Source organism: Eretmochelys imbricata, chromosome 1 (genome assembly GCF_965152235.1).
Source record: "Eretmochelys imbricata isolate rEreImb1 chromosome 1, rEreImb1.hap1, whole genome shotgun sequence".
In the NCBI taxonomy this organism is placed as follows: Eukaryota; Metazoa; Chordata; order Testudines; family Cheloniidae; genus Eretmochelys; species Eretmochelys imbricata.
Window position 1 is genome coordinate 226,046,533 of NC_135572.1, and position 27,401 is coordinate 226,073,933.

General features: G+C 45.9%; 1 protein-coding gene across 1 annotated transcript; it reads left to right on the forward strand.

The window, feature by feature from the left end:
• Positions 1-948: 948 nt before the first annotated feature.
• Positions 949-27,287, forward strand: FKBP4 (FKBP prolyl isomerase 4). The gene is made up of 10 exons (XM_077824914.1): positions 949-1,146; positions 7,093-7,237; positions 8,944-9,086; positions 19,710-19,830; positions 20,318-20,474; positions 22,522-22,612; positions 24,078-24,161; positions 25,066-25,251; positions 25,787-26,026; positions 26,593-27,287. Exons 1-10 carry the CDS (start codon positions 1,063-1,065, stop codon positions 26,701-26,703), a joined length of 1,362 nt encoding a protein of 453 aa, XP_077681040.1. The 5' UTR covers positions 949-1,062; the 3' UTR covers positions 26,704-27,287.
• The last annotated feature ends 114 nt before the right edge of the window (positions 27,288-27,401 follow it).

The following is a 27,401-nucleotide window of genomic DNA, read 5'->3' on the forward strand; positions in this document are numbered from 1 at the left end:
GCAGAAGCCTCTTAACTGGTCCAGGGCGCAGACAGACAGGCATGCGTGTGAAATTTACAAGAACTGCCCAGTGGACACCTATGGCAATCGGGAATGACTGGCCGCAATAAGAGAGACAACCTGGGTGAGGTAATATCTTTTAATGGACTAAATTCTGTTGGTGAGAGAGACCAACTTTCATGCTTACATGGAGCTCTTCTTCAGGACTGGGAAATGTACTCAGACTGTCACTGCTTAAACAAAAAGAAAAGGAGGACTTGTGGTACCTTAGAGACTAACCAATTTATTTGAGCATAAGCTTTCGTGAGCTACAGCTCACTTCATTGGATGCAAGCTCACGAAAGCTTATGCTCAAATAAGTTGGTTAGTCTCTAAGGTGCCACAAGTCCTCCTTTTCTTTTTGCGAATACAGACTAACACGGCTGTTACTCTGAAAACTGCTTTAACACTAGGTGGAACAGATTGTGTAGCACAAGTGCTTAACGCATTTCAAGGGACAAAATAAATGTGTTAGTCTGTAAGGTGCCACAAGTCCTCCTTTTCTTTTTGCAGATACAGACTAACACGGCTGCTCCTCTGAAACCATTCAAGGTGAGATGGCCTGTTAAGATGTGTCCAGGGAGGAAAGAAAGGGGAGGAAGCAGCTGAGGGGGGTGGTGGTTAGTGGGTTACAGATGTTGTAATAAGCCATAAATCCCCTGTCACTGTGCAGGCTGTGATTTTTAACAACACGGAGGACTCTCTCTTTCAGCTGCGGGATCCTTCATGCAGTGTGCACACACAGCCACAAAGCTTTGCTCGCTACACACCTGCCTCCGCTCTTCTCCCTCTTCGCGGCTCCCCGCCCCTAGGACTGTTAACCGTCGTTTTTCGTGCGCTTGTGCCGTGCGGACTTTAGACCCGGCCCCCGGCGCTCCCCTGCCTTTCACTAGAAGACCCTGCTGTCCCTCTAGAAACTTCTCAGTCCCGCCTCCTGTCGCTGCCGCGCCTCTGCGCCTCGCTCCTGCGCTGCTCCCCGCCGCCGCCGCCACCCCCACCCCCTGCTGCGGAGCGAGCCGCGCCATGACTGCGGAGGAGATGAAGGCGGAGGGGGCTCCCGTGGAGGGCGCGGACATCACCCCCAAGAGCGACGGGGGGGTGCTCAAGGTAAGGCGGGGGCTGGCTCGGCGGGGGGTCGGAGCCCGGGGAGCAGCGCGGGGACGCACGCGAGCGCCCCCCCCCCCCCCCCCGGGCCGGGCCGGGCCGGGCCGCGCCGCGGGTGGGAGGGGGGGGAAGGTGCAGCGCCGGGGCCCGCCCGGGCGGGACGCACCTGGCAGCAGCCGGCGCCTGGCCCCCGCCCTCCCCGCTCCAGAACTCGAGGCCCGGCTGCCGTGTGAACGCTGCCCCCGCGCCGCTTCTCCAAAGGCCGGGCGGGCACCAGGCTACCAGCCCGTCTTGCCGGGGGCTTGTACAGCCTCCGCGGCTGCCTAGGAGCCTCTGCTCTTGCTGCGGTCCCTCCCGAGCGCGCGGCCACGTGCGTGTCTGCAGCCGGCGGGCTCCGGGGCGCAGCATAAGGGGCAGCGGCGGGCTCCGTTTAGCAGGCACGGGGCGAGCGCGGGGCCCCTCTCCTCCCCCCCGCGCCGCGCACAGACCGGGAGTGCATCGAATGGGTCCAGCACCAGCCCTGCCTGGAGACTGGGAGGCAGCTGGAGTTGCACGTTACAAGGGATAGGGGCCCAGACACGCCCGTGGGAGCCAAATGCATCCCCTGGAGAGACTGCAGGCTACATCTTTAGCTGGTGTAATGGGTCTGGTTTTGCAGAAATGCGAGGCGCTCTGCTGATTTACTGCAGTTGAGAATCTGACCCTAAAGGTTCCAGAAGGGGGTGCTCTATCTTGCTGTGAATGGCCTCCCCCCAGACAAAGATGGAACACGGCATGCTTGGACCTCTAGTCACCTGGGGCCCCACCTCCCTGCTTAAAAAAAAAAAAAAAAAAAAAAAAGAGGGGAGGCTGCTATATATCAATTTTGTACAGATTAGATGTGGGCTGTTGGCAAGCTGCAAATGCAGCCGTCAGCTGGGCCAAGTCCCTGTGCCCTTGCTTTAAGAGGCATGGCTTATTGCCAAGCTGACTGCAGTGGTGCTTCCAATCACTCTACCCAGAATGGCAGAAATCTGACTTCTCTTACTCTCTGAATTTACAAACCCTGTGTAGCTTTCTTTCTTTCTTTCTTATTTATTTATTTCATTTTTTCTTTATTTGGTATTGCTTCTCCGCTTTCTCCACCCAGACTGCGGAGTAGAGCCCTGTACAGGACTTTTTTTTTCTTGCTCTTCCATTGTTTCTTGCATTTTTATCCCACTCCCACCCACAAAAATCTTAGATTCCTCAAGTCCCACAGGAGAGACCAATTCCCCCATGCTACTTAACAAAAAACCAACAACCCAAAAAACAGTCGGTTAATATAAATGGAATTCAGATGTATTTTTTTACATGGTGAACTGGTTAGAGGTTTAGTGTTTTCCTGCAAATTACTGCAGTCTGTTTCCCACCCCCACCCAATGCTGCCCACAAGAAAGTACTTTTTGTCTGTTCCCGCTATTACGGCAGCAAGACCCACGGGATCCCAGTCCCACTGTAGGGCTGTACTGCAGAATCCCTTTCAAAAGTCTGTTCTGGTGATCATGGTTAGTCTTGTTGAAATGTGAGCATGCTGGTCAGTCAGGGCACCCAGACACTGCACCATTAAAGACTATATGGAATGAAAGACTGTCCACCCTCCTTTTGGGCTGGGTGGATTTCCTTGGGTCTATCCTGCAACCAGATGTGTTAACGTAAGTGTATTTGCACTAAAAGGGCATTACTCTCTTAGCCCTTGGCCTATCTATAGTGAAAACCAGTAGACTTTTAGCCTGCTTTCCCAGACCAGAGCTGACATGGATTTTTTTTCTTAAAACAAAATCCTGGACGACCTAGGGGATCAAGTGTGTCCTCCAAGAAGTGTTCTGTTCATGGAAACAAGGGCAGAGTCAGGCCTGTACACAGTTTTTGTAATGGGGAAGGGGGGTTCATTCACATGTCATAGAAACTGCAGACACTTGCATGGTTTATTTGAAGTATACATAGAGTGTATGGGGATGGCTAAAATGCAGCCACTCCATAGAGTTAGCTGCACAGCTCAGATTGTTGTGTCCTTTGACCCCCTCCCAGTGCATGATGCCTGTTAAGAGTTTGAGATATGATGGATTTGGGTGACTGTTATTTCACAAACCATAAAATTGTACACTGGGGGTGTGGTTGGGGAGAGAAGGAAGAGTAGGAAAATAGGACTTAGACTTTAACAAGATCATTAAAGTGTTCTCCTGCCAGGAGGGTATGGGGTGCTGAGCAGAGGAGTGCACCTGAGGGATGCTGCGTCACCACTTACTGCACTGCCGTGGGCAAAGCAGCAAGCCACATACTTTCCCTCTCTGTTCCTGTGAAGGATGGTGCAAGATACATCTGACCACAGGAGCAGCTCTCAGGTTCAGGCTATGGACTCGGGAAGTAGCCTGCTGATCCAGCCTTTGTGTCTGAGCTCCCACAACACAAGGCCATGGCTCAAGAACAGTACCTTTTGTCCCCACCCCAAGCTTTCCAGTGGGTGAAGGGAGTGAAACAGGACCTGAAGGAAGTGGTGGTGGTGAAAAAACTGAGCGAAAAGGAGAGATGGAAAGACAGTGAACAGAAGAGTCATGGCATCCATGCCACGACAAGGTGTGAGGGAGACATGAAGTTCATCCAACAGTTTTTCAGGAGGCTTTTATTTAGAGAGAGAGAGAAAGACAGACATAATGGGCTCTCTTACATCAGTAGAAGTCCATGGAGTTACATTGGCGTGAAACCAGTGTAATAGAGTTGGAGCACCAGGCCCAGGCACTCCTATGAAGTCACTCCTGACCGTGTCTCCAGGGTGTGAGGGGAGTCAGTCCCTACTGGCCCAAATGCAGATACACTTTGGTAGGGATCATGGGCTAGCTGGCTGCATGAACTAGCATGAAGAGCACTGTGGTCTGCCTCTGTTCTTAATGCTATAATTCTGTAGTAGCTAAAGAGGCTCTAATAATTAGTCAAGGGGCTTTTGTGTATTGACTTAGGAGCAGCAGAATTGGGAGGGGTGAAACAATAGGATTTTCTCAGTGTTGGAGACCTGTCCAGATTCTTCAGACTGGCAGTTTGTGTGGCATAACCCCACTGAAATCAGCAGGCCTGACTCTGATCTCTCATACTGCAATTTTTCACTGGTAATAGCTCCCTAGATTTCAGTGCGATTGTTCCCGTTTCTCAGCAGTGTTAGATTATAATCAGACCCAATGGCTGTACCTTGGTGTTTCTGGAAGCAGCCTAGGAGTTTGGGCCCAGCACATGGGCTTTTCAATAAATTAACCTAAAAATGAGAGCGTAAGGAGAAGTTTAGTCATACTATGAATGGAAAAATTAAGGTTCTCCTGGAAGGAAAATGTAAACATTTCATTCGGGGTAGGAAATTGACAACACTGTCAGGTATTGCAGGTGAAACTTGCTATTGTCCAAACTGAATGAAGCACAAAAAGTAAACCATACATAGATTGTGCAAGGTCAGGCATGACGGATTTTTTTTGAGTGCCCAAGATGAGACATCTTAAAGGAACCTGACTCTTCAGAGTGGGTGTCCAGCACTTTCTGAGAGTGACCCCACTTCAGGGATATCTCAGATTGGCACCCCAACATCAATAGCCACTTCTGACAATTCAGATCTGGATTTTTTTTTTTTAAAGGGCAGGAGAGGGAAATCTAAATCTAAGATATACAATTGGTGACACCAAGGGCTACTTTCGTAATTTTCCAAGACCCAAAGACTGTTTTATTTCCATGTACATATACTTATCTAAATCCAAAAATGGAGGCCTACAACTGTAGCAGTTGCTTGAACTTCTGTCTTTCTTGACTGATGTCATGAAGTTGTTTGTCTTAGTTCACCAGCAATTTTTTTTTTTTTTTTTTTTTTAAGCAACCCTCAGATTGGGTAGGCGGGATGGCAGCTATTGGCCATCATGTAGTGGCTCACGGGCTGTATTTAGCCTTCGGGTTTCTCTCCCTATATAAATCTATACAAGTAAGGGATATTTTCCTCTTATAGCTGGCACTGGTGGCTTTCCATTATTATAACACTCTGTGTCAATTGCTGATAAGTCTGTCAGACTTTACGATTCTGGACTGAAACTTCCTATGCTTGTGGTCTACCTTAGGTGCTACAGTTCAGTCCTTTTCAAGAATAAAGCTGTTGGATGGTCATGCAGTGTACATTTTTTTTTTATTTTTTTTTTTAAGTTTTTTTTTTGGGGGGGAAGGGGGATGTTTTCTGACAGTCGTAGTCTCCCAGTAGTTGGAAGAGGGAAGTCAAAATTTGGGTGGAAGATAGTCCTGTCTCCTACTGTTACAATGAAAATCTGTCCTGATTTATAAGCTCTAAGGACAGTCTTCATTAGCACATGTGCAGGTGAGTTTGTACAGCTGTTGGCATTCTGGGTTTTGCTACGCTGCACTGCACATGCACCTGTCTCCTCTGAACCTCCTGTAGCTCTCCAGATACAGCTGGAACACAAGCAAAATGGAGTGTTCCATTCTTCCCAAATACCCTCTGGCCTAGTCGAAGTGCTGGACTAGTTCTAGTTCTGTCTTCTCCGTTTGCAGACCTTCCTGGTTCCTATTACTGGGTAAGGCCTCATACCCTAGGAGGAAAGCAAGTAATGTTTCCCATATTACCGATTGGGTAACAGAGGATCAGCGAGGTTGAAGGAGTTTACTGCTTGTCGAGCTGGGAATTGAGCCCAAGTGGCAGTGCTTCTTGGAAAGAATATGCCAAATCTGTGTATTTGGATATGTCTGCAAAATGGAGATATTCCCCCCCCACCACCACCACCTTTACAAAGTGCTGTGAGTCCACGGAAGAATGAGTACTCTGTAACCTAAGAGCTTTAACTGTCCCCAACTAGATAACACTTGGATTTGGGAATAGAACCCAGGCGTCCGAACTCCCCATCTAATGTTAGAACACGTCCTCACACAGAAAAAGAGAGGGCTTCTTTCTCATTCACTGCATGTACGCTTTAGTACAAAGTTCTACCTCTGTGGTTAAGACAGCCATAAAGCATATGTATAAGGAAACAGAATTAAGGTTTTGTGGATTACCTTATTTTTGGCACTTCCTAACTTTTGGGTGATGTCCCTTTAAAGTCCGGGGAATGAAAAGTTAGCTGATGGAGTGTCCCTTTTCTAAATAGGCACTATGCTGTGAAACAATTATGTAAGCAACTCTTTGCTAACATATTTAACAGTAGTTTGGTCAATGTTGGGATAGAAGTATTTCCATGAGTATGTCAGGGATTTCCTGTCAGTAGGGCTGAGAGGAAGTTAATCTCACTCATTCATGAAATAGGGAAAAATTGTGATGACCACCTTTCTCTCCCTGCCAAAATAACCCCCAGTGTTGGGCTAAAACGCTCTCTCCTAAACTTTCCCATTTTGGGTAAATCCTGTAGTTGGATTTACAGTTACCATGTTAAAAAAAAACAAACAAAAAGAGACGAAAAAAACCACCTCCATTGAAAACCTGATATTTTCACTTGCTTTCTTTCAGACAGTTAATGCATCTTTAAGGATGCAATTTTCAAACCTGGGTGCCTATAGTTAGGCTCCTAAATTTAGATGGCTAATACATATTTGGGTGCCTGATCTGTAGGTTCAAAGCTTCAAAAATGTTCTTCGTCTTTCAGAGCAAAAAGTACACCTACCAACCCAAAATAGTTCAAATGAAAGAATAGCTTATTGTAGCCAGGTAGTATTTTAGGGTGAATAGAACACAGTAATAGTAGTAATCTCCCCAGTTGGTATTGTCAAGGAAATCTGTATAGATACAGGGAAGCTGAGAGCTGTTTTCCCTAATTTCTAATCTAAAGAACAAAGCGTTACCTCTTAGGATAGTTTAGGACTGCCTAGTGTTACACACATGGCAGAGTTATGTGACTTTGTTATCCAAACTGTATTTTTTGTATCCAGCTCAGTATCACTTATTGAGCATATCTTTCTCAGGTTATCAAGACGGAAGGAACTGGGACAGAGTCTCCCATGATAGGTGATAAAGTGACTGTCCATTATACAGGATGGCTTCTGGATGGCACAAAGTTTGACTCTAGCCTGGACAGGAAAGACAAGTTCTCATTTGACCTGGGGAAAGGTAATGTCCCATGTTTTGTGTTTAAGAGTCTGTTTGGCACCATTCACACTGAGGCTCCATGTATAATGATTGTGGCTCCATATAATTGTTCCATAATTGCACATTTTAAAGCTCCTACATAATTGTGCTCCAGGAACTAAATGTTAATTTTTTAAATTATTCAACAATTTTTGAAGAATGGAGTGTAGTCGATGCAGCAATGCCTACCTAAGGGTTTGTCTACATGGAAAGTCATTCCTGATTAATTCTGCCCAATTAACTTTCTGTATGAACATTCCTAGTATGGAATAAGAATGCCTTCTTTCAGTTTTTTCAATGCACTTCCAGGGTGATTAAGCTAATTTGGAAGAAGGCTCTCTTATTCCAGAATAAGATCACCCACATAGAAAATTAATCATGAAAAACTATTCCCCTTTAAATAACATCCTATTGTAATATGGATTAATTTCCCCATGTAGAGAAGCCCTAAGAATGCAGATGGTCTGAAACAATAGCTTAGATAAGTGAACTGTTACATTCATCTCAGTGGGGAATTCACCCTGAACTGTAATGATAACTTAAAATATCGACACTGGCTATTTCACTCCTTTCATCCTGGAAGAAACATTAAGCAAGCATGCCTATTTTTGGTGGTTGGATATTGGAGCAGGTTGCAGTGGGGCAGCTGTCAAACTGTGGAGGTAGAGAATGAGGAAAACAGCCCCTCTGCCCCTATCCTTCTAAGTCATCCTTGGTCGAAAGGGACCAGGAAAGAAGAGAAGCATGCCTCAACTGTCTCCTTGATGCCAGAAGCCCAGTCACCTCTTCCACCATTTCAAAACCTCCAGCTTCTCCCAGACGCCTTGTTCCTAGCACTTACATTTTGTCAACCCAGAAATTTCAGCAGTTAAAAATTAGGGGACAGGGTAAAATTGACTGCCCTAAAATAATTAACGCCAGGAATAGGGTACCAATTGGATATGGGGTGGTGAATAAGAGGGCTTGATGGTGCCATGTCGTCGGAGGTTCAGGCCCCTATTTGGTCTCTGGCTTCAGTCCCCTTTTTGGTCTTTTCCCTCCTTTATAATTGTGTGTAACTTTATCTTTTTGGGGGGAGGCGTGGGTTGAGGGGAAGGGGGAGCGGGAAGAAGGCAAGTTCTAGGGATGTCTAAAGGAGTTAGTGCCCTAGCTGTCCTCAGCAGTAGCAGAGCTTCTTCTCCTAGATGTTTGTTTCATGTTGAAGGACATCTGGATAACATTTGTGCTGGCCTCTGCCAATTGATAAAGTACAAAGAGAAAGGACCATCATTGTGGATTGTCTGTTTTCAAAATATGAAAAATCTCACACTCTAAGACCTTCCTCTTCCAAGAGTTTATTATTATTATTATTTCACAGCACTTGGCAGCGTGACAGGAACTTCAGACACGCTCCCTGCTTCAGATGGCTTGCAGTCTGTGTAGACAAAAGATTGGGGGATGAGGGGAGCAACAATTTAGGGTTCGGCACTGTAGGCCAGATTTTGATTATTTCCACATTTTGACTTGAGTGGAATTAATCCTGATGTATACAAGCTGAAGTGAGAACAGAATCAAGTCTGTAGTTTCTATAAAGTGCCCAATCAACTTTTGGGTGTTTGTGTAAAATAAATATTAATGGTAATGACCAGTATCTCACACTTCTTTGATATGTGCCTACCAAGTGTATGACTGAGCTCTGATTTGTGCAGGTGAGGTGATCAAAGCTTGGGACATTGCTGTGGCAACTATGAAGATTGGGGAAATCTGTCGGATTACCTGCAAACCAGAATATGCCTATGGTTCTGCTGGGAGCCCTCCTAAGATACCTCCCAATGCCACACTGATTTTTGAGGTAAGTAGGGACTGTCATTGACTACACGTTGTATAAGAAAGATGGTGCATTTGCAGTAGAATGTAGGGAGTGCATCTTAACTCCACAAGGTGACGCTTATCTGTAAATTCCCTTCATTAGCTTGGAAGACAGGGTAGTCCGTCAGTGGGAACAGAATGGGATGGTCCTTGCCCTCAGAATCCAGGACCATCTCCAAAGGGCTGGAGGAGAGAACTGTGTGACCTGTTACTATTCATCTGGTCTACACTCTAGATCTGGTAGCAGACATAAGGGAGAATGACAGGATCCAGGACCATCTCCAAAGGGCTGGAGGAGAGAACTGTGTGATCTGTTACTATTCATCTGGTCTACACTCTAGATCTGGTAGCAGACATAAGGGAGAATGACATAGAGGTGTAGCTCACTCTAGGTTAGGATCGAAGGCAGTACCTTATTGGCAGTCCAAAATAATACATTAAAAGTGAAATACTCCTTTATATAAAGTGGGAGAATGAGAAATCCGGGGTTCTGTTCCCAGCTGCCATTGACTTCCTGTGTAACTTAAGTTAGGGGGTTCTGTAAAATGTGAGTAAGGGCTGGTGTACACTGGGAACTTACATTGGCATAGCCACATCTCTCAGAGGTGTGGATCTATACCGGCCTAATCCCCAGTGTAGACAGTGGTAAGTGGACAGAAGAATTTTTCTATCAATCTAGCTACCGCCTCTCAGGCAGATGGATTACCTGTGCTAACAGGAGAAACCCTCCCATCGGCATAGGTAATGTCTACACTGAAGTGCTGCAAGTTACCCTAGTGCTTTTTTACCTCAGAGGCATAATTAACTTTAGTAAAGCATTTACAAATTGTATATGTCTCCTATCGAAGGATCTTAACAGTGAAAGAAGAAAACTGGTTAAGATTTGAAGTAGTTGAAAAATGAAAGTTTAGAATCCACTTCCATTTTGCAGGGTTCAAATCAGACCTACTTTTCACTTTATTGAAACAACTATAAATTTTTCATTTACTCAAAAAGCCACTAACAGTAACAATGATAGGATAAATGTCTCTTCAAATCTTAGAGATAAGGTAGGTGAGGTAATATCTCTTATTGGACCAACTTCTGTTGATGGAAGAGACAAGTATTTGAGCTACACAGTTCTTGCTACAAAATTTCACACAACTTGAGAGACATTTTAGGGTTTTTAAGTCTAAACCAACTTTGTTCCAAAATTGTGACGAGCTCTAATTGAGATGTTCACAGAGTTCATCAGTAGCATTAAAACAATGAATTGTAGTTCTTCTGCAAGAATGAAATATCTTGCTAATCCTTAAAGTAATGTAAGGGAGCAGTTGCAATGTGGTCCAGAGTATACTGGTGATCTGCAGAGATGGATCCACAAAGGGACTTGAGCTTTGCAATCATCAGTGTTTATATAAAAAAAAAAAAAAAAAAAAATCCCTGGCATCCAAAAAGCCTGGATTAGTTGCCTGTGCTCCTTATACAATGCATGGGGAAAGCTGCTTGTCAGATAGGCATTAGGCCAGACAGAGAGAGAAGGCCTCTGTAGTTTAGTGGTTAGGATATGGGAGACCCTGGGTCTAGTCCACCTACCCCAGTGACTATTTAATTACTCGTTAAAAATGGAACAGCTTCAACAGGAGAGATGCAGAGAGGCCTGCATCCGACTATCCCATAGTTTAGTGGTTAGGGCACTCAACTGAGCAGTGGGAGACCCCTGTTCAAATCCCTTATTTCCATTAGGCAGAGGGTGGAAATGAACTGGGGTCTCCCATGTCCCAGATGAGTGCTCTAACCACAGGACACGAAGCTATAAGGGAGGGACCTCCACCACTTCTTAGTTTGAGTGGGCACTGATCTAGTGAGCATGCTCTGAGCATGCTTACTGCATTAGGACTCAAAAGTGAGGTAGGTGTGGGCAATACTTACCTTCCCCAGGTTCAAGGATCACATGAGGATTTAGACGGGGGATGGGCATCCAGACTTCTCAAGTGAGCGTGCAGCAGCGTGCCCGCCCAGAGGCAGGAACTTGGCACCTAGGGAACTTTTTCAGTGACACTTAAGTGCTGGGTGAGTTTAGGTACCTACAGGGTTAGGTGGCAGCCAAGCAGTGGTTTTGTGGATTATAGAGGTGCCTAAGTCCATTTGTGGATCTTGGCCTTAGTGCTGGCACTTTTCCCGTCGTCCTACTGCTACGGGTGTCCAGAATCTTTATTGCAAGCAGCCTGGAGGCTTGTAAAAGCAGTTGGAAACAGAAGGAGGCAACTTACCTGCCTCACGAGGAGCCACTCTTGCATAAGAGGAAGTGGGAGCAGCCTTCAAATATTGGAGCCACCCTGGAATTAGAGCCTACCAGCCACCAAGACCAGAGGAGTGGCTGGGTGGGGAGGGAATGAAGTAGTTGGGCAACATATCCGCAGTGAGGGTGCGAAGTAGGGGAACAGACTGGACAGGAGGGGAAAATTGACTCGTGTCAAAAGGAACAAAACTTAAGTCACTAAATCTTGTTCTTTGTATTGTAATTCTTCCTATCACAACTTTTTCCACGTGAGCAGTTGCTGCAGCTGCCATAAGGGAATTCTGGGTTTGTGAATAGAAGTGTGTGTGTACTGGGGGAGGGGGTGGAGTTGTTCCATGTGACCATCTTTCTATCCATGTGTTCGCCATACTTTGGGAAAGCTTTACCCTTGTTGGAAGGAATGTAGCTCCCTGCTTGGTTTGTGGGATGTTCTCAGCTGAACAGGAGAAACTTAGAATTTGAACTGAGATCCTTGCAAGTAAAAAATATTTTACATTTCTGTGGTGGTTCCCATCAGAGGGAGATGACTTTTTACAAAGTCATTAACATTATTCCATCTTACAAGAGGGAGGTGCGGGAGGAGAAGAGACACCAAAGCTAACAACTTGCCCACTGTCATAGCAATTCTGTGGCAGAGTGGGACTAGAACACAATCTCCTGCTCCCTGAAGACAATGCTGCCTCCCTTGTAAAAGCACACAAAATGCCGTTTTGTTTTTTTCCCCAATTATTACATTCATTTATTTAAATGACTCATCATTAAGAGGCAGGAGTGCAGGTCAAACAGACTCTGGTTCTGACTTAGTCATTCATTCTAGTTTTTCTAGAGGCAAGGAGGTTTTACTTGCCTACTTAACAAGGGTGTCAGACTAACTAGTTCAAAGCATAGTCTATGTTAAAGTGTTACCGGCATAGCCTGTCTGTTGAGGGATGGGGGGAGTGTGTTGCTGACATATCTATGTGGGCAAAAAAACAAACCTAGTGTATATGCACCTCTACTGGTATTAGTGTCTTCGGCTGGTAAAGCTTATTTTGCTTTGCTGAGCCAGCATAAGCTACATCAGCATAAGCAGTATAACTCTCTCTCTGCAAGAGGGCTTTGCTGCTTTAACTATACCAACATAGTTAATGTCAAGTTTTAAGCGTAGACCAGGCCAAAGTTCATACAGTGACTTCTAAAATGTAAAAACACTATAAAAGTATAGTCATTAGTTTGTCTTATTTAATGATCTTTTCAGTTCATCTTTAATGAAAAGTGGAGGCTGGTCAACACGGTTGAGAATGTAAATAAAATCTAGTGTGACATTTTCACATGTCTTTCCTTCACTCTCCCCTATTAACTTCTGCGCACTAAACCACCTGTCTGCATGGAGATATTTCTAGTGCAGAAGAATGATGGGGAGAGACTGTTGGGAGTGAGGGCTAGGTTGTAAAACCTTACTCCCAGTGATGAGCTTTTGCCCATGTGAGTAGGTCCACTGGAATTAACAGGGCTACATATGCAATTAATTGTTTTTGCTAATGGGAATAATGGGGTCACAATCTAGACCTAAAATAAAGACCTGGCAATCATTACTCAGGATCTCTCCCTCCAGCTAATTGTGGTTAATTTGTATGAGGTTATTGGGCTATGCATGTATACAGTGTATTGTTCCCTATAACACATCTTCGTGTGTGTCTGCAAGTGCATGTACACACAAGCAGAATTATAAAGATAGCCTGAGAAAAGGAAGCTACCTTCAATGCTGGAAGGCTTAAACCTCCACTGTTACAGTCCTCTAATGCAGGGGTGGGCAAAGTTTTGGCCTGAGGGCCACATAGAGTTTCCAAAATTGTATGGAGGGCTGGTTAGGGGAGGCTGTGTGTGGCTCCCGCCTCCGAAGCTCCCATTGGCTGTGGTTCCCCCCCTCCCCCCCCCCTCCACAGGGCCCCAGGGACGTGGTGCTGGCGGCACCATGGGGGGCAATCCTGCGGGATCCAAATCCCTGAGGGGCCGGGTCTGGCCCACGGACCATAGTTTGCCCACCCCTGGTTTAGCCCAAGGCAGAGTCTCTGCATTTCACAAGAGTTCAACTTAGTGACCAGGTATGGGTTTAGTCATACTAGCTGCCAGCAATCATGTGTGGCACAGTTAAATATATAAGTGAGAAGATCCTGCCTCTATTTGAAACCAGCTCTGTGGGGCATCCTTCTATTAACCTCTTTTTGATGTTGGAAAATTTAAAATACAAGTTTATTCCAAAAAAGTATAATGGACATGTTCACTGTCAGTACAGTATGAATGAGTAGCAACAAGCATGGAGCATCTTTGATAGCATGAACGTGATCTGAAACACTTCCTCCTTACCTTCCTAGCTCGTGAATATGAAAATCTGTGTCTCACTCCTCTAGATGCTTTGAAAGAGAACTCCACATGAGATTGACTGTATTTTATTTACATAAATTTTCACAAGCTGAGCTCAGGTGTTCCGCTGCCATTCTACTAAAGTCCCCAATAACACAGGTATAGCTGAATCTCAGCCTTTCCCTAATTGCCCATGCTTCCTTAAGTGGGGATCTGTGTAACATGTTATGGTTATATAGTTGTGAATAAACAAAAAAACCGGAACCCTTCATTTTATAGAAACAGCTGCCTGTTATTGTTATTAAAAGGCCTCTGTTTCTCCGGAAGGCTGCCCTGCACTCAATGCCCTTTCCTTCTCACTACTTTAAATAATGCCTTGATTCACCCTGCAGCATGATATAAGTGGCCTTGAATCACCCGTGGTGAAGCTAGAAGGTCCAGCTCCTCAAAAGTATTTAGGTGCCGAACTCCCATTGAAATCAATTAGAGTTAGGTGCCTAAATAACTTTGAGGATCTAGGCCGAAGTCTCTGTGGTGTCTGTGTTTCCAAGCCCAGATTATCCTTCCTAGCAGAGAGGTCTCCTCTTTTTCCCCCTCCAACAAACAGCACCCCCAAGGTGAATACAAAGCGGAAAAGGAGGATGCTGTCAGCTGCCTCTTTGTCAATACTGGGGAAGTGGTTGTGTTGGGGGCAGGGATGGAGAGGTGCACATCTTTCTTTCCTTCCTTCCTTGTGCAGTTTCCTAGCAGAAAATGATAGAGCCTTGGCCTGAGTTCATTTCTCCAAGCCAGGGATTCCCCCTTTTAAGGCAGGTCTGGGAGCATGTTTTGTAGTGTGAAGATTCCATCGCATACTTCCCTTCCTTCCCAGATGTTCCAGTGGGAGAAAAGGCAACAGGTTTCTTACCTAGAAACCATGCTCATTCGTGCACATTCATAGGAGCATTGGTCCAGAATTGGTCTCATTTGTTCTGATGAGGCAATCAAAAGCCTGGGACATTGCTGTGGCAACTGAAGATTGGAGAAGTCTGTCAATTACCTGCAAAACAAAGTACTCCTATGGCTCTGCTAGGAGCCCCCCTAAAACACTTCCCAATGCACACATGATCTCCCTCCCCTCCTTGAGGACTTTCCTAACAAAAAATGATAGTTTTGGGCTGAGTTCATTCCTCCAGGCCAGGGATTCCCCTTTGAAAGGAGATCCAGGAGAGTCCTTGGCTGGGTGACTCCATTGGAATGCACTGCTGTGGAGACCACAAGGTCTCTGCATGGATGTGCTTGTGGATTTGTAGGGATATGCATGGTCCCTGGCTTGGAGCTGTGGTCTGTTCCCCCTGATGGAATGTCTGGGGAGGAAGTTTACGATGGAATCCTCATAAATCTCCTCCCTCTTTGCCCCATCATGTGAGTGCCTCTCTCCCATGGTAAAAATCTGCCTCAGAGCATTTAACCTGGTTTATATCCCCAGGAGGGACTTTGATAAGAATACCAGTTGCATCAAGGAGATGAGTTTGTATTCCTCCCCATCCCACTGAAAAATGCTGCATTGTTCTGATCTACTAGCTCAAAAAATAAAATTGGCCCACTGTCTTGTATACCTTAAGGCCCAGGAGCCAACAGTACCCCGCATCCTCTCCAGGCACTGTGGGGATACCAGATCTTTCTGACTGAAATGTTTTTTTGCAGTTTATTCATGCAAAAAGAGAAGTAACATTAAAGCTCTGGTGAGAAAATCATTGTAATCATTTTAAGTGGCTCAGCTTGATTCTAACCCACTAAAGACTGCAAATACACTACAGCTTTTCTGCCTGGGAAGAAATGTTTGATCTTCCAAATGCTTGTGCTGAGCAGCCTGGGAGGAGCTTTTCTATAACGAAATAAGTTCCAGTAATATGATGCAAATGACTTTCCTGAGAGCCTTAGGGGAGAAATTCCAAAAAGCAACTGCTTCTCTTCTGAACTGAAGTCTGCTTTTCACTAACCTCAGCCTGCTCCTTCCTCTCCTCTGCTTCCCCTCACTGCTGTTATGCTTCAGACCCTTAGCATGAGTGCTCTAGTACCGAGTGTTCTAAGCCGTGAGTTGGGGCCTCCAGCCTTTCTTTTCCCAGTAGGAGACCTTCCACCCGTCTGCTTCCCCCTTCCCTGCTCTATATCCAGCTGACTAATGAAAGAGGGAACCATCCCCCAGACATAGAGCTCCCTACTCCTTGCCCTCTGCACCTGATCGTGATTTAGCTGAAGTCAGTGAAGGAATCAATAAGGTACTTAAACCAAAGTAAGTGAGTCCGCCACAGGGTTGCACTGACTTATTAAATCAGGTTCTAAACCCATTTAACTAAGCCACTGTAATGTTTATTTTTATGAAAACAAGGCCTCAGAATGTAAAGTTCCCTTTATTACCACCTGCACATTAGCCAGTTAATTGTGGGGTTGGAATGATGTTACAAAGTGATAATCTGCTAGCCAAAAGAAGTTGCATTCTGCAGGAGAGGGGAGCAGGCCCTCAGCTGGTTATAAATCCATTTCTTTGCCCTGTGCAGGTCCAGTGTGCTCCTGGTAGGCTGTTCTAATTTAGATCAGCTGGTCACAGTCCTCAATAGACAAGCTGAGAATTTCTAGAGAACAGCAGTGCTCCAGCCAGGGCCCCTCCCTCTCCTTACACCTGGGACAAGTGGGAAGGATGGTATAGAACCAGCTTTATGCCCACTGAGAGCTTCCCTCCCACAAACAAGGGGCTTCTCAGGTGGCTGGATAAAGCCACTAGCCAACCCTGTGATGCCACTTGAGCAGTGCTACAGGCCTGAATTGTGCGGAGACTCTGACCCAGGAAATCTTTCCAACAGTTGTTAGACATACCCAAAAGATTAAAGCCTTTAATGGCTTGGAATTAAAGCTAGTTATGAAAATCCAAACGAAGTGAGCCGTTATTGTAGAACAATTCTAATGGCCTGTGATGGGATGTTAGATGGGGTGGGATCTGAGTTACCCAGGAAAGAATTTTCTGTAGTATCTGGCTGGTGAATCTTGCTCATATGCTCAGGGTTTAGCTGATCGCCATATTTGGGGTCGGGAAGGAATTTTCCTCCAGGGCAGATTGGAAGAGGCCCTGGAGGTTTTTCGCCTTCCTCTGTAGCATGGGGCATGGGACACGGGTCACTTGCTGGAGGATTCTCTGCTCCTTGGAGTCTTTAAACCACGATTTGAGGACTTCAATAGCTCAGACATAGGTGAAGTTTTTCGCAGGAGTGGGTGGGTGAAATTGTGTGGCCTGCGTTGTGCAGGAGGTCAAACTAGATGATCATAATGGTCCCTTCTGACCTTAGTATCTATGAATTCCCTTTTCTGTAGGGAGGGGTGAATCCCTTCCTTCAGTATCTCAATCAGAAAGTCCCAGCTCCCCTACAGTGACATCACATGCCATGGAAAAAAGAGGGAGAAACACACTGCATTCTGGAAGAGGGTTAGTGGGAAACAGAAATGAAAGTGCCTTCTCATGACTGGCTTTGTACACAGTAGGTTCAGGAGTGTGCAGTTGGAGATTGAGCAGCTGTCTCCTCACCCCGCCAGCATCTGGCACTGGTCACAGGCTGCAGTCATTTCTCGTTTTTCCCTCCTCCTGCCAGATTCAATATGTATTCGAAAGTAAAACAGAGAGGGCTAGGACAGTGTGAGAAAAAGCTAGATAGATATATGCTAGCATAGGGTTTTGACTTTATGGAACCAGGGACAGAGGCTTGTCATCAGCAAAGTGTTGTGGAGTAAGTTGGCTTGTCCTAGTCTGGTCTTTCTCCCATTTCTCTCTGGTCAGAGTGTTAATCTGGGATCAGGAGCCCAAACAAGTTGAGAAAGAATTAACTGGAATCAGAGGCTGATCACAGCTCAAAATTATCCCTTAAAAGAAAGTCCCAAGAGAGAAGTCTCATCAGATTGTGCAAGTAGAACAGTGTTCTGTTGTTTACAACTGTCAACACCTTTCCAGATCCAGACATTCTGGTCTGTTCTGTGGGACTCCACCGCGGTGACCTTGGGCAAATTCGTTTGCCATCTTAAAACAGGGTGCATTAGCCTAAACAAGGCTGATTATAAACAACTGTGTTGCTCATTTATACTCTTTGTTTTTACCATCAGTCTCACTACAGCATGTTTATTGGTCAAAACAACCTCTTGTTACCACTGTCATAACATAAGACTTGCCATAGGCGATCAGATTGCTTGTCCATCTAGTCTGGTATCCTGTTTCCAACAATGACCCAAAACAGGTACCTCCGGAAGAATTATCAATTCTTAAAAATCTGGAACTAGACTCTCATGCCACACTATCATTGAGAACTCAGGTTCATGTTCCATCCAGGTCAATTTCCAATTGTTTGTGTTTCCCTTCCAGCCGCCTACACGCTCAGAGTTGGTTTGGCTTCACCCTTCTCTTCTCGGTACACCTGAAATGTAGTGTTTCCCAACCTGGCCCCCTTCACTTCAGGGTGGGCAAGGCTAGAGATGAGAGCAGCAAGGGTGCTAAGGCCTAGGAGAAGGATGATATGGAGGATGGGGGACCCTCATTCACGAGTCCATCGCAAGGGGAGAAGGAGGGCAAATGAATATAGGTTGGGAATCACTTGAGTTCAGCTGAGATAAAGCTGGACTGAGTCTCATCTCTGTCTAGACCCCTGAAGAGCTCTTCCTGGGTTTCCTTTGATCCCGTGGGACCAGCCCCTTGGAATCTGTCTCAACTGGGGCTCCAATCCTGTGCCTATTGAAGTCAATAGGAGTTTGTTCATTGATGCCAGTGAGAGCAAGATCAGGCTGCAAGTGAGCAGCTTGCTTCAGCTGACATAGCTGCACTTGATGTTTCTGCATGTTCCCCCTCACTCCCTGCTCTCTGTGCCCATCTTTCCCATTTCTACCTCTTCTTTTTAGTTCATGTCCAGCCCTGACCCAGTTAACATTTCTGTTCCCTCTAGAGTCCTGTCTGAGAGCAGGTCCTGGCCATGCCCACTCGTAGTGCACTGAGTTCCAGCGCGTTACCTCAGTGCCAAAGCAGCAACCATGAGCAAGTCCATCAGGCTTTAAAATGCTAGTCTTTAATGTTATCTCTGCTGTGTTGCCTGTGTTCCAAGGGGTTTTTGATGTAAACGCTCCCCCCTACCCCCTCCCACACAAATACACACTGCTTTTAAACAGCCTGTGAAAGGATGAGGGCTGGATCTCGCCCAAAGTGTCATCCTGACTTCACACAGCATCATTGTTGTCAGTTAAACAGTACATGGAAGGCAGAACTGTGTGATCACAAAGCTTGTTAATGGTCCATAGTATTCAGGCTTTTATGTTCTTTGGGGGCTTCCAGCCACTAGAGGGCTAGATATAATCACAAACACCTGAGCTGCCCTGACTCCATTTTGCAGAAGGGCAAGTGCACTCGTAGATTCATAGATACTGAGGTCAGAAGGGACCATTATGGTCATCTAGTCTGACTTCCTGCACAACGCAGACCACAGAATTTCACCTATTAGGCCTATTTACCACGAATATTTAATTACCAAAACCATGTTATCCCATCATACCATCTCCTCCATAAACTTATCGAGTTTAATCTTAAAGCCAGATAGATCTTTTGCCCCCACTGCTTCCCTTGGAAGGCTATTCCAAAACTTCACTCCTCTGATGGTTAGAAACCGTCGTCTAATTTCGAGTCTAAACTTCCTGGTGGCCAGCTTATATCCATTTGTTCTTGTGTCCACATTGGTACTGAGCTTAAATAATTCCTCTCCCTCTCCGGTATTTATCCCTCCTGATATATTTATAGAGAGCAATCATATCTCCCAGCCTTGGTTGTCTGATGCCTGAAACATACAGTCCTTTATGGGCAGCAGGATTTTCAAAGGCCTCTCTGCTGTGGCTTTTCCTCTCATGACTAGAGACTGAACTCCATAAGAGCTCTGTGTTGACACTACAGGAATTAATGTAAGGCTGTCCTTTTTTCTGCAGATAGAGCTGTTTGAGTTTAAGGGAGAGGATCTCACAGAGGATGAAGATGGCGGAATAATCCGAAGAATCCGTACGAAGGGCGAAGGCTACTCCAAGCCCAACGAGGGAGCCTTTGTAGAGAGTAAATCTCTTTCAGGGGGCAAATGCAGGACTATTAAAGGAAGTTGCCTTGTGCGTGGGTAGCAGGAGCGATGGCTGGCCACTAGGTAGCAAAGGAGCCATTCCAAAACCACCTCTCATTCTGCTGCTGGACAGCTTTTATCCTTCTACCAGAAACCTGACTTGGGGACTCAGGAGGCTTTGTAGGGCTGCCCAGGTGCCCACCCTCCTTGACAAGAAGAGCCAGACATTTTTCAGGAAGATAGAGAGCATGGGGAAGGTTCTGACGTTTGTTCAGTGTTGCACAAAGAAGAAAACCCAGATGTGCAAGTGAAAGGGTTTATTGGGTTTAGCACCAGATGTTACATTTGCTGCCCAGACAATCTTTTTAAGGGGAAGAAGTTGCTTAGTACAAGGAAGCCTGGCATTCTCCTGGTTCCCTCTGCTAGCTTCTCTCTTGCTGCTCTAGATACCCTCTAACCTGCCTGTGGGATTTTTTTGTATCTCAGTACAGCTAGAAGGTCGACATGGAGATCGAGTGTTTGACGAGCGGGAGTTGCGGTTTGAGATTGGAGAAGGAGAAAATTATGACCTTCCTCCTGGCCTGGAACAAGCAATTCAGAGAATGGAGAAGTCAGAGGAATCTGTGGTGTATCTCAAACCCAGGTAAGCATCTGCTGAACTCCAGTAGTTTCACTAGACCAGTGGTTCTTAACCTGGGGTGCATGCACCCCCTGGGGGGTGCAAGATGCCCTTTCTGGGGGTGCGAGACATGCCAGATTTTTTTAAAAGGTAAATCATCGAAAACACAAATTAAGCACAGGCACGTAAGTATAACTCCTTTGTTTCATCAAACCTATGTGTTTGATAAATTATACATTTTTTTTAACGATTACTGTAATATACAAACAAAAAATATATCTAGGTTTAAAGAACTGACCTACTTCAACGATTTTTGATAAAGCGTGCAAGAACATATTTTGATTTTTATAAGGAGTGCGAGAACATATTTTGAGAACCAAAGGGATGCATGCAGGCTGAAGTAAAGGTTAAGAACCACTGCACTAGATTGTGACTGTGGCCCCAGTACTTCTGTCTTTTGATTATTCTGGGCGTGTTTGTAGCTCAACGGAGTGGGTGTGTTTTTCTGATTAGTTTAGTTCTGCCCCCTCACCCCCCAAAATACCCTGGTCAAAATTTGGATGGCCCCAGAAACCTGATACCTGGGAAGTATCTAGCTAGCTGAAACTCCGGTTGAAGAAGCAGCCAAACTGGAATGTGGGTGGACATGAACTGCATTCCGCACTGTTGGGGTGGAAAAGTAGCATTGGCTAAAGAGTTCATGTAGGAACATAGGGGTTGCTGTACCAGAACAGAGCGATAGTCTAGCCATCTTCAGGGGCTAGGGAGAGGTGTAAAAACCACATGCTGCTCCTAACTATTCAGCACAAAACTGTGGTGGTCAATGCCTTCCTGCCCCCTCGAGAGTTGTTATGCTCTGAAGCACTTGGATTCACAGCCATTGTCATTTTCATCCCAGCCCTTGGGACTTCACATGCTGTTCCTATTTGTATAAATGTGCATGCCCTTTATTGACTCTTAATAAGCTGTTTACCTCAGTAATACTCAGCGTACAGTGATGCATGTGAATGAGCTGGGGGTAGAGGATGGCCGTTCTTGAGATCAGCCTTTTGGCCAGTCTGATGTGAGAAAATAGCCAGCTCACAGATGCTCAGGTTAGGAGAGAGGCTGTTAGAAAATCCCTTTGCTGATAGAACAGCTATGAACATTTTGTGAGGCCTTTGGGGAGAAGAAAGAATCTCTCTGCTTTCTCCAAAACAAGACCAGTTTCTGTTCAAACCCTGCATCCACCATGGGAGCTGTTTCGAAGATACACATTCTTGCGTGAGCTGAGAATGGCTGGGCCTGGAATACGGAGAGCAAGCTATTGCAGCTTTTTTGATGGTCCTGCATGTAAGTAGTAGTTCCCCTTTCCAAGGAAATAAGACAGATTCTGTGGAAAGGGGGAGATGCAGGCTTCATAGCAGGATTGCAAGCGAGAGAAAAGTTTGTCCTCCGTTTCCTGCAAGCCCTGGCTTGTTTTAGGTTTTGAAATATTTTAATGAATCTAGTGCTAGTGAATGGTGCAGGTTAAACAGCAGTTGGGACCAGAGTCCTCTGTTTATTCTCAGAATGGATAGAGAACAGGCAGCAGCTAGACATGCTCATCCAATCCGACATGCTGGCACCTGAGCTTGAGGGACTACCTTCAGATGGGAGGAGATAGCTCAGTGTCCAAGCTCATTAAATTCTTGGCCTCACAACAAGAGAGGCATCTTGTGCCAGTTACCAGTAGTTTTATGGTGTGGTCACATCCACTAGGAACTTAACTGAGACCAGCAAACTCATTTCATAGAGGCCATCTAACAGCCATGAGATGGTAGCGACTGCTACCATCGGGTGGCTGCTGACCCAAAATCGATACAAACTGGTAACCTATAGATGAAAGACTTTGCATTCCAATCCCACACAGTCACCCCGGCCGCACCCCTGCTGTTTTTAGGCAAAAACTGCTTGTGCCCTTGTGTATTTGGTAACACTGAGCAGAATGCGAATTTGGTGCATCTATATAGGCATGTTCTCTTGGCTTCTGCTTCCCTAACAGAGAACAGGTCTAGCTGGATTCTTTAGAAGCCACTTATTTCTCTTACAGCTACGGTTTTGGGAGTGCTGGGAAGGAGAAGTTTCAGATCCCTCCAAATGCAGATCTGCAATATGAAGTGAAACTGAAAAGCTTTGAAAAGGTAGGAACAAAGGGATGAAGTCCTGTTGGGATGGGGAAAGGGGTGTGTGTGAATACAGGCTCTGCCTGAGGGAGCAGGAGGAAGAGGTGAACTTTGATCAGCTGAGGATGGGAAAAATAATAAACCTATGGAAGGTGAAGTGGGAATAGGAATCCTTGGACGAAATCCCCTATATTCTCAGTGGACTCACATCTGCTTTGAGCAGCATCTCTCCTGCTGTAATCCAGTTCCCTCATGCTCAGTGGCAATACCTCCACCCATTCTTCCATGCCTTCCTTCCTCTCCTTACCCCATAAAAAGATGCAGCACATACTGATTGATTTCTGTAATGCTGCCTGCAGTTACTCAAGAGCCTGAGTACCAACCTCAGGGCAGACTGTTAGGAAGAAGGGCACAAACCCCAGACTGGTTGTGAGTTTATACTTAGATTTCCCCAACCAATTATCAAGTGTAAACTCCTCAGGCACTATAACAGCCCTAAGCATGGCGTCACAGACAGTCCCCTTGGGTACTCCAATCCATTTCACCACCCAGGTGAGCGTACTTTTGTGGTAGATCGTCCCTTATACCAAGAATCACAGCAATATTCAGGTCACTCCCAATCCCAAAAGACCAGTCACTTTACCCCATATCAGTTGTACCTTAGATCTCACACCAAAGACAATACCTGTAAGCAATTCTGTAATAAACTATCTAAAGATTTATTAAGTAGGAAGAGGAAACAAGAGTTATTTACAAGGTTAAAGCAGGTAAAGAGATACACAAATGAGTTAAAATCTTAAGTTTTGAAAAGTAATAGAAGTTTCTATAATAAGCAAGCTCTACACGACCTTTAGAGCTAACCCAGGTTAAGCACTGGGGATCTCTCACTTACACCTAGTAAACCTTGCCCCCCACAGTTCAAGCAGCATAGATTTCCTTCTGTTTGAGGTTTGATTCCTCTTATCCTTTGTGCTCTGAGGTGCAAGCTCAGCATCTTCACAGGGAGAGAGGGGTGAAGAGGCAAAATAACAAACATCCGTTGTCCTCTTTATCATCCCACAATAGTATGTCTGGTGTCAATGGACCTTTCCCATTGGGTAGGATGTAACCTCTTCTGTTGGAGATCAGCACTTTACACTAGTTAATGTCTTTCTCGTGTCTGGTGATTTACACAGTCACAGAGGCTCACAGTACAAGTGTTCAAATATTATCTTACAGTACGGGATACAGATGTTTTAAGTGAGATTAACGTCTACAACAACTCACAAGCATTTAGTAAAGTGTAAACACTGAACACAATCTTACAATTCTCATACCTGTTTTAACAATACTAACACACAGTTGAGCCAGACTGATTCCAGCTCTGTATTTGTCAGTGTTGAGTTGAGACATGGATACCTTGGCATGAACTGGCACCTGGTCTGCCAGCATCACAGTTTCTTCCAGTATCTGATGGATGACTGAACTGTTTCTGTCTGGACAGGCTAAGGAATCTTGGGAGATGAATACAGAAGAGAAGCTGGAACAAAGCTCCATTGTGAAGGAGAGAGGCACCCAATATTTCAAGGTAAGTTAGAGTCCTCCCTGCGTGTGGTCAGCATTGCCCAGTCCCTGCTACAGGTCAGTATTGGTGCTGGAGAAGACCCTGTTGCAGGGCTGTCTCACACATTGATGGCATGTTGCATGCAATGTGCTGCTGAAGATAGGGGTACTTATCTTAGTTTTTTCTCGGATGCTGGAGGATGGGCCTTGGAGGTTTTTTTGTCCTGTTAGGGAGCTCTCCTTAGTGTCCATTCTGCACTTTCCCTGGGGACAAAGAGCTGGAGGTGGAGCCTTGCAAGGTGTACCCACTTGGTATTTTTCTCTCTTATATGTCTGGGGTTAGTGACCCTGGGGCTTTTGCAGCTCTACAGGGAGTTCTCCTCTGTGCAGGAACAATGTGGCAAAGCTACAATGCTTGAATTTGCTGCTATGAGACAGTGCTGCACATGGGCAAGGTTCTGCCCACCGAGGGGGGCCTGAAGCGGCCATGTTACAGCTGGGGTCGCCAGGAGGAGTTTTAGCTGTCATGGCTGCTTTCTTCTTGGGGGCTTTCATGGCACACATGCCAGAGTGGTAGCTGCACTACGCTCAGAGAGTACAGCATGCTCCCTGCTCTCTGCATCTAACCAGTTGCGGCAGTGGGGGGACAGTGGTGTCCTGTCTTTCCCTGCTCTGTTTCAGACATCTGGCACTCATGGGGGACTGTGCTCCCCAGTGGGATTCTGGCCTGTTCCTGTGATTTGTGCACAACCACCCAGAAGCATATTAGTATGTGATTTTGTCTTCACGTACAGCACTTGTGTGGAGGTTGGCCACAGAAAATTTTCTCTGTTCACCTTAAGGTAGCTGTTCCTGGGTTGAAAAAGGGAGTAGGGAGTGTTGTGAAGAGGAGGGTGGAGCTGGACTAACTCCAACTTTATTGACTACAGGAAGGGAAGTACAAACAGGCAACATTACAATACAAGAAGATTGCATCCTGGCTGGAGCACGAAACAGGCTTCTCTGAAGAGGATGATGCAAAGGCCAAGAGCCTGAGGCTTGCTGCCCTCCTTAACCTGGCCATGTGCCATCTGAAGCTGAAGGAGTACTCACTGGCCTTGGAAAACTGCAGCAAGGTAACAAGGTTTTATACACCCTAGTGAGCAAAGTAGGCAGAGCATCTGGATCTTGCTGTAACTAGCTGGGCAACAGAAATCACTGTGGTGGGTTTGTGCCTCTCTTACCCTGCGTCCACCCCTGGGAAGGGCCAATATATCAAATTCCTCAATGGAAAGTATTATTCTTTTCCATCTTCGTTCCCTGGGGGGGATTTTTTAATAGCTTCTTGTTTGAGAATCTCTAGGCACTTTAGAAAGGAAGGTAAGCTACACTTTACAAATAGGGAAACGGAGGTACAGAGAAGTTAGATGACTTACCCAAGGTCACACAGGAAGCCAGTGACCCAGCCAGGACTAGAACCCACATCTCCTGACTCCCTGTCAGATGCCCTAGTTGCTAAACCACACTGCCTCCCTTTGTCTTACCAAGCCCAGAATTCCTGGAGTGTTTACCCTGTAAAATAAGCAAGCTCATCCCTTAAGTGTCTCCTGCTGATTGTCTGGCTGTATTTCCTGAAACCAAACTACAACCTGCTGCTCCCTTCCTATCCAGGCGCTTGAGTTGGACAGCAGCAACGAGAAAGGCCTTTTCCGGCGTGGCGAGGCCCATCTAGCTGTCAATGACTTTGAATTGGCCCGGGCAGATTTCCAGAAGGTGCTACAACTTTACCCTAGCAACAAAGCAGCCAAAGTGCAGCTACTAGCCTGTCAGCAAAAGATCCGGGAGCAGCATGAGAGAGAGAAGAAGATGTATGCCAACATGTTCCAGAGGCTTGCAGACAAGGGTGCCAAGGTAAGTGGTAGCACACCGCAAAACCCTGGGAGAACTGAATGGATACATGCGGGAAAAGAGGCAACAGGGATTGGGGCATTCTGCTTGCCATCTTCAGTGCTGCCAGTGGTACAAAGGGAGGACTCCCCAGCACCGCATCTGCAGAGAATGGAAGCAGCCCTCTGGTACCATGTTTGGCCGCGTTGTCAGAGCCAAGCAGCACAGGGAGTTGTGTAGATTGGAAATGTTCTTTTACAAATCCTCGTCATTCAGAGCCAAAATAGAGTCAGAAGCATGTGCATGTTGTTGCTCCCTGCATGACCCGGGCCTTGTTTAGGAAGCACTGCAAGAAGCACCACTTTGCCCAGGCCTCCCTAACTGCTCTTGTTTTCCTGGCTAACTGATAAAACTTTAGGGAAGCAGGGTGCATGGTCTCTGCATGAGAGAGCCTGAGTCTCAGCTGAGCCCCTTAGGGAGCCCAGATATCCTGCTGATGAGCACCAAATTAATCTCTGTTATAGTGATAAGCTGCTGGAATGGGGAAGGGGTAAACGTTTCGTTCAGTTTTTTCATTGTCTCCCATGTAGCCAGAAGCTGATACCCTCCAGACCAGTGGCAGCTGTAAAGATGACACAACCATGAAAGAAGACAAACAGAACGGAGCCGAAGATAAATCACAAGTTGATGCAGAAGCATAAAAACAAACCCAATTCCATTAGTTTTGTAAACTGAAGAATTTCCAGTGAATTAGACCTTTATTTTTCTATCTGGTTGGATGGTGGCTTCAGGGGAGCAGAGGCTGGGGCCACGACACCGCAGTCATTTACAGCTTCATGTGTATGTCTATGTAGGAAACTCGGTGGTGGCCCAGATCTGGTGTAATCCTAGGGACTTTATTTATTCATTCTAGCCCTCTGTTGTTGTCGGGAGGTCTGTCAGGATTCCTTCTGCTCAGTTTCATTTCACTCTGCCATTGGTGTGTCTCTTGTTTTGTGGTCCCAGCTCATTCTAATCCCAGTCCTGCTTCCTAAACCCATTTGATTTTTTCTTTTAAAGCAATCTGCCTTTCCCGAGAGAGTCCTCACCTGAGAGACTTATGAACAAATCACTGCACCGAATTTTTCTGCCTCCACCTTGCTCCTTGCTGTTGCCTCTGTTAAAGCAGAGACCCCCTCCCATGAGTAAGTGTTGTAACCCTCCTTCTATGCCTGTTCTTTGCACATTGCTGAAGGTGAAGACTGTGAAGTCAAAGCTTGAGCAATAAAGCAGAAAAACTCCCAAAGGTCAAATTTGTGTTTTTAAGCAGGATGTGCACAGCTCTACGAAAGAACTTGATTCTCCCAGCGTCCCCAAACTATACCAAGCCTTCCCAGTCATGCAGCTGCATCTTAGCCAT

Coding starts and splice junctions, on each gene's coding strand:
- FKBP4 (XM_077824914.1), top strand. CDS start 1,063: ATGACTGCGGAGGAGATGAAGGCGGAGGGGGCTCCCGTGGAGGGCGCG. Junction 19,831..20,317: donor CGAGGGAGCCTTTGTAGAGA/GTAAATCTCTTT, acceptor TTTGTATCTCAG/TACAGCTAGAAGGTCGACAT. Junction 25,252..25,786: donor CCTTGGAAAACTGCAGCAAG/GTAACAAGGTTT, acceptor CTTCCTATCCAG/GCGCTTGAGTTGGACAGCAG.